At 32.5% G+C, this 7,614-nt stretch overlaps 1 protein-coding gene across 6 annotated transcripts in view; it reads right to left on the bottom strand.

The window, feature by feature from the left end:
* Window positions 1–463: 463 nt before the first annotated feature.
* LOC106459607 (protein Tob1-like) overlaps window positions 464–7,614 on the bottom strand; it is a 24,576-nt gene continuing 17,425 nt past the window's right edge. For 2 of the 6 annotated variants that reach the window (XM_022386323.1, XM_022386311.1), the window contains exons 2-3: window positions 4,823–5,063; window positions 464–2,056 (exon numbers count right to left, since the gene is read on the bottom strand). In XM_022386323.1, the coding sequence (XP_022242031.1) occupies window positions 573–1,877 (1,305 nt within the window). In that variant the 5' untranslated portion in view covers window positions 1,878–2,056; window positions 4,823–5,063 and the 3' untranslated portion in view covers window positions 464–572. Of the gene's footprint in view, window positions 2,057–4,816; window positions 5,064–7,614 lie in introns of all 6 variants that reach the window. The other 4 variants (XM_013919242.2, XM_022386334.1, XM_022386318.1 and 1 more) reach the window with 3 other exon arrangements.

The raw sequence follows: 7,614 nt of genomic DNA on the forward strand, positions 1-7,614 counted from the left end.
TTTTTCAAAACAGTATTTGAAACCATCATACCTTTCCGATTTTTTAAAAACATATTAATGTTATTTGATTTAAGATTTCCAACTATAGCTTCTACTGAATTAAAAATAACTGAGGTGTCAATAAAATTAAACTTTTTTGAATTTTTAACATTGCGGTTTTCATAAGCTGAGTTTGAAATGTTTAGCCTTGAGCATGTAATTTTGTTGTGCGAAGCAAAATACAACACAGATATTTCGGTAATGATATCTTTGTAGTGATATCTTGTCAAGAATTCCTAAATTAGAGGTTTCCATTTCTTTTTATGTTATAAAATTTCAGAATTGTGAGTTACTGAAGTCAACTGTACATTAAAACAATTATAAAGCAGAAAATGTAAACATTTACGAATAGTAGCTTTGACTTGGTAACATATAATTAAAAATATATTATTTTAGAAAAAATTTATTTTACTCATATGTTAAGAGTAAAACAAAACAAAACATGGTAACACTGTTCAAACAACAAACATTATCTTACAATGATAATTAACAAATGTTTAATCGATCACAGTTCGATCGACTGGCTATTTTTTTCAGTTGGCAACTAATAGATGTTGGTAATGACTTGAGTTATTAGGGCAAAGCGTTGACATTGAATCTAATTTACTAATTCTTGAATTCGCCTCTCCCAATACAGGAATGCTGAAAAACTGCTGGGTTGTTGAAGTATTCCTAATAGTTCCAAAAGATAGTTTATTAAAAATGCTTGGAAGCTGATTACTTGGAACCGGTAGACTGGCTGAATTTTGAGATATAATTTGTGGGGGAATTGTTGTGTTAACGTTCGGGTTTGAACATGCTGTAACCACACCAGTGATGCTGCTGGAATTCGCATCCAGGTCATTCCCAGGTCCACCAAAGGTATTGTTCGCAGTCCGGGTCGCCACTTCTGAACTTACAAAATGTTTTTGAAGGGTAGTTGTAGTTAGTGGAAAGCGTGATTGCTGGGTTGAAGCCAACACCAATACATTGGTATCTAGATGGTGTTGTGTATTAGGTGACAAAGATCTTGACTGCTGCAAAGGGTTTGTGGAAGACCTAGTAACTGAAATAAACCTAGGCGAAGTGACCTTCGTATTTGTAGGGAGAGGGTTAGAAGTAGAAAGTACCTGCTGTCTTTGTTGTGGAAAATAGTTCTGCTGTGTTTGCTGTCCCGTAGCACGTTGTTTTATGTAGCTATTGAACTCGGTTGGAGAAAGACGATGAGATCTTTTACCCACACTTTTAAGTTTTGTGGAACCAAACTTTGTTTGTGCAAAAGTAGCGGTAGTAAAGATAGTTGGTGGTGTGGAGTTGGAATGAAAAACATTCACTGAATTATTCGATTTGAAAACAGAGATAGAGTCGGAGTTAATAGGAGAAGGTGGAACGCAGAGAGAGATCTCATTCAGATGAGTTGTGACATGATCTACTGGATTGAAACATTGAGCGTCAGGATTAAAGGTGCGTGAGATATCGTATTTTTGGGATTCTTGACAACTATCGCTTCCACCTTCGCTGTACAATCCTTTAACAGACCCTTTCTCGCCCAGACGGTACGAAACTTCGCCTGGATCTATCCAGATGCTGAGCTCCTTAGGAAGATTCTCTTGAATGTCAGGTAGGTTCATACCGCTCTGCATGGCTGCGGCGCCAAATACAGGATCTAGAGGAGGAATGGTTTTCAAACAGCGGTATCCCGACCCCTTCATAGGTCTTTCGGGATACCAGTGACCAATAAACTTTTGCCTTAATGCCTTCTCAAGTTCCTCCCCAAATTGATTCACTCTTCTTCTCGGTAATTTATTATACAGGAAAGAAATGAGGAAATTTAAAGCTACTTGTACTTCGACATGCATGGTTTTCTAACGTTAAACAATCTACGTCTACAGGGATTCTGATAAGTTGCTTCAGCTTCTTTGGCACGTCAAATTAAGAAAATTTGTTTCGGAGATGGGTAATCTTTCAAGTTCACTTGCTCTAATGTTATGTTCCAACCAGCTACACAGCTGTTTTGTTTTTCTTTCTTTCAACAAATCTATAAAGACAGAATATTAAAGTAAGAAAACATGTCTGTCACAATGCACAGCATATCGCTTTCAATTTATAGTACTTTTAAATTTACAAGAACACTCATGTAAAGTACAAATATAAATATAATGTAATATTCATTTCATGAATAACTCCATTTCCCTACATAAATCAGAAAGCACATTGGTTTTCGCTTAAACCTTTCTTTTAAGGTCAATTATTTTTTGAAATTGTAGATTTCACTTCGACTTCATCATCTGTTGGTCCATAGCAGACTTAAACATTTTTATTAAGTAGGAAGAAAATGAATAGTTAAGCAATATTATCAAAGGACAAATTAGTGTCACATTAAAAAGCGTTGTAACCAATAAACCGTCGTAATGTTGTATTTATAAACCGAAATGTATTTAAATGACTGTAGGATACATTCTGTGCAAAAAGTGTAATTTATATATATATATATATATATATATATATATCCATTATCTGATTTATCGAAACTCAATTAAAAATCACCTACACACGTAAAATATGTAAAAGTTAAAGTATTACTTCATAACAATAGAATTTTAAATTTAAAGTACTGGAAATAATTATAGAAACAATGCAAGTTTGGATGTTGCTTCTAAAACAGTAAGGTACAAGTAGTGGATGAGGTACTGCTCAGTGATCATCGCTTACGAAATTACCTAAAGGAGAGGCTGAAATGGGCCTCAGACTTCAACCACTAGAACAAGCAAAATTGGAGAAAGGTGCTCTTTACAGATGAATATAAATTCAAGCTGACAACAATGAACTATAGTTTGTTCGATGGCGGAAAGAAGAATCGTACCATGGTCGACGTACAACATCTATGGCGAAGCATGCTGGGGGTTAATACAAGTGCGAGCTGCATTTCAGCCAATAATGTTCGAAATCTACACGAATTTAATGGCACCCCAATTGCTTACAGGTATAAGCAGATTCTTATCTATCACGCCATTACCTACGGAACATAACCTCTTGGGCAACGATTCATCTTTCAGCAAGAAAGTGATTCCACACACGCAACAAATGTAGTGAAATGATATCTAGAAGGAAAAAGAAGCCAATGGAACATTCGCAACAATAGCGTGGTCTGCACAAAGTCCCGATACGAATATTTTTTCGGGTACATATGGAAACTGAGAAGGTCAAATGACACCTAAACAATTTTACTGAAACACAGTAGAATTGGATCAATATTTTACAATCATATACTGATAACTTGTAGCATAAAAATAAGGTGCAGTGGTTGAAGCAAATGCAAAATACTAGTGCGTTATACGATCCACTTGCTTTTTTTTGTATTTTCTGTAATAATGACCAAATGATCATTTAGTTGCAGTTATTCATTGTTGCGAGTCTTGTACGTATACAGTATGCTTTTTAATTATTTCTAATACTGAATATTTCCTTACTTAATTTTTCAAAACTTTTTTTAATTCTTGCAAGTTTTGTTTCTCCCATTTTTCTTATCAAGGCTTTAAATAAAGGCATTTGTTGACATTTATTTTTCAGCTGCTAATTTATTATATGTTTTAACACGCTCTTTCTTTGTTCAGCTAGAATTTGTTTCAGTTTTTATAGAAAACGTAGTTTTCCTAATACAAAATTTCCAAATCCCGTCAAAGAACCAGAAGAACAGGAAGAAGAAGTCCATGATAAATTATTCTAATAAGCTCTATACACAACTTCAAGTAACTATCCTAAATGAAAGACAAAACAATCAAGACACTCACAGGAATGTCGAAAATAACCTTTTCGTTTTACATGTAAGATTTTAAAGCCTATGACCTCTCCTGATTGCTTTATGTAAAAAAAAACTGTTTTTTTGTTTTGAATAAATTCAAGTATGCAATGAATTTTATTAAAGAAGCAGAACAATCAACGAACTTTTTAACTCAATTTATTATTTTCTCGTGAATTATTCTGGACGGATAATTTCTAGTTGGGGAAATGAACTTGAGCAGTGTACAGATTCCTATCATATTATACATTTAAATGCAAACATATAAGTGCATTTTGAAAATGTCAGAGATAACATGGTTAGCTATTACATAATTTCCAACTAAACTTCATAACTACTGTTATAAAACAATCCAGTTATTCGTTTAACTTGTGGCAGTTTCGTTATAGTTAACCAGGTATAATTGAGTCTTGAAAATGTTGTATAGAAGATAACTCGTATGTTCTGTTTATTTTAGATTGTTTTCAGAAAGCTACAAAGGGCACAGCACTCCCTAATTTTTAAGTGATATACTTGAGGGAAGACAGAAAGTTAACAGCATTCATCGCTAAACAGTGGGATTTAACCTTCACTATTATATCGTACTCACGGCTCCATTATGCGGAGTGCATTCTCGCAGCAACGGGACGCGAACCAAGAGCTCTTGTATTCACAATACAGGCACACCATCCACTAGGCCGCGCACAGCTAAATACACTCTATTAAAGGATGTATCCTAATATGATATTTATATAACTTTCATATAATTATATATAAAATTCTGTTACCCAAGTTTTATTTTTATAGCTGAGGTGAATGAACATATTGCATAGTTTTATGTATACAAAATTCATATATTATATAATTAATACGTGGGTATTAATTTTAGGTGAAGATGAAAGAATGACGATTCTACGATGTTACGAACAAATTTAACGTTAGAATAACTATTTTTTTGTACCAGAGTACTTCAGAGATTCTCGACTATAAAAGAAAATTTCCCCAAAATAACATTCTCACAAATACTTTAATAACGCATCTTTAGATGGTTGTACTTCATGAGAGATTTGCTCGTCAATCTCCAAATTGGTGGACCACGGCGGGAGTTGATTGATTCCATTATTCATCACAAGTGGTATATATGGCTACCTCGTCTTTAGTATTTTTTATCCTCTTTCTTTTGCTTCATTGGACAAGTTCATGTGGTAAGGGATCGTTTAGTCATTCAATAGTGTATTTTACGAGCAAATGGCTCCAGAATTTCACGCTGAAAAAGTAAAAAGTGATATAAGTCATAGAAAAATGTAAGATATATTCCCTGCAGCTTTGATATCAATAAAGACAATTCTTTTGGCCACAGGCTTTTTTGTAACTTTATATCTGGTGCACATTATTCTTTTAGGATTGTTTCTTCTATGTCTAAATAATTAGATGTTTGAACTTATGGCTACAAACTGTACGTTTGTAGCCATAACTGATTCTGACAGAATTTGTCCAAAAGGTCACCAATAGAATGATCTAACTTTTTTAAGCCAATTTTTTAACTGATGTTTTCTGATTGAGTCTATAGGTTAAGATTATTCAACCACAAGGTCTCTTCTATCAGAAAAACCTACGTTTAATCAAATAGTTTCATGTTGATATACATAAATGGAAAAATCTAAGGATTACCTGAATGAAAATATAAATCATATTGATTTATATAATCCAAATATATTTAATTAACAATACAACTTTTGTCTTTGATGAAATTGCGACTTTGGTTTTCCTTACAAATTATTACTGTATTTCTATGCTTTGGTATTTTACGAAATAACTCGATTTTTGAACTTGTAGAAAAATAAGTTGATCACTTTGTACACTATTAGTCTTCAAATGCAATAATCTGATGTTCTTAAGGAATTACAGCTGCAACATACAGCATTGAAAACTCTTCAGAAATTACATTATCACATTTTCCAAGTTAACATCTATAATTAATAGGATGTTGCAATATCCTGCCGCCTCAATTTCAAACATCTTAACTTTTAAATCGCCCATGTACAAATAATGAGTTTTTGTGCTTGTGTAAAAATTAAACTGTCCTTTTCTTTAACATTTATATAGAAAACCAAAACGTTTTCGAATTAATAATCTTAAAATAATGAAGTCAAAGCACTTGCTTGTTTAAAATTACTTTCAACATCTCCAGCAAAATTGAAAAAAAAAGGTTAATTTTGTTCAGTAAATCGCTTGTCTGAGTACTTTAAAAACTGACTATAGTTCACTGAAATCGTTTCATGATTCGCTTTAATGTTTTTTAAAAAAATTAAAATTTTGAAAATATAAAAGTTACGAAAAAGTAAATTTAAAATACATATTTTATTGCTCATAAGAGAACATCGGTAACATCATAGATTGTAATAAACATGCAAATACTTCGTTAGCCTTAAAAATACGCATTATATGAGAATGTGTAATTGCTTAATTTTCTTTGTAGTCATAACGAACGTATTGAATTAGGAACAAGTTTTTACAAGCTTCTTTCCTTAGACGCGAACAAAAAAAACATCGCTTACGGAAAAAAAGGGGTAAAATATATAATTACTTTAACATGACTGAGGTAGCTAAACTAAATCGCAACATAATCTATTATATAAAAGTAGTTAGGCAAAAGAAGATCTAAACTAATGATGTGTGCTTCCTGTTAAATATCATGATTAGATGCTGTTAAACGTCAGACAATCTTATCAATTTATTGTTTTACTACAATCAATCATTCTTTATTTTCAGCCATAATACTTAAATTAAAAAGGTTAGCTTAAAAAATTCTGTTACCCAAGTTTCATTTTTATAGCTGAGGTGAATGAACATATTGCATATTTTTATGTATATAAAAAACAAACAAAAAACAATTTACTCAATTAATTAATTATGGTTGCCCTATTTTTACACACTACGTTCTTTATCTAGTTCTTTGGGATTTTGAAGAATTAGAAGAGAGCATTATAATAATATTTCGACAACACTGTGTTTGCAATAATAATTGTCGATGAGGCGTTTCATTCAATCTAGAGTTCTTCAAGCCAGATGAATACAATAAAAACAGTAGTAGTCGGAACACTATATATATAAGCCATTTGTTACAACAACAGTTGTTATGGTGCGAACGCCTTTTACAAGCTTGCGAAGCATGATTATGATTAATTATAAGACATTAGTATTAGACCTATTATATTCTTTAAGCTGAAGTGGAAATTACAATAAAATAATCAGACAAACAAAAGGAAACCGAATTATAATAATACCTCTTCACTAAAGTTACAGTGTCAGAATCGTTTAATGCACTTTCATTGTTCACAAAACGTTGATAAGATTCGTTTGATTGTAATTAAGCACAAAGCTATACAATAGCTATTTGTGCTCTACCCACCATGGGTATCGAAACCCGGTTCCTAGCGTAAGTCCGAAGACATACCGCTGTGCCACTGGGGTGGGATGGGGCTCAAAGACCAATATTTGTTAGAATGTTTAATATAGCTATTTTCTATTATTCTATTTTCTATTATTACACTTTTATTCTAAAGGTTATTTTGCATTGTGGGATTGGTATATTTATAACTAACCTAAATCTCCTAATCTGACCGAATCTCCTGAAATATTTGAAAAGTCTTTTTTGGTGTTCAAAACTTGAAAATAGCGTTTGTGTGTTTTATGTGTTTGTGTGATTGGCTTAAGGACTTGCCAATCAGTGACTGCCTTACCGGCCTACGTTGATCTGACATTTTATAAGCTGTACTATTTCCTATAGATAATTTCCAAACGGTTCTGCTATGATT

This window comes from Limulus polyphemus, unplaced genomic scaffold (assembly GCF_000517525.1).
Source record: "Limulus polyphemus unplaced genomic scaffold, Limulus_polyphemus-2.1.2 Scaffold29, whole genome shotgun sequence".
Lineage (NCBI taxonomy): Eukaryota > Metazoa > Arthropoda > Merostomata > Xiphosura > Limulidae > Limulus > Limulus polyphemus.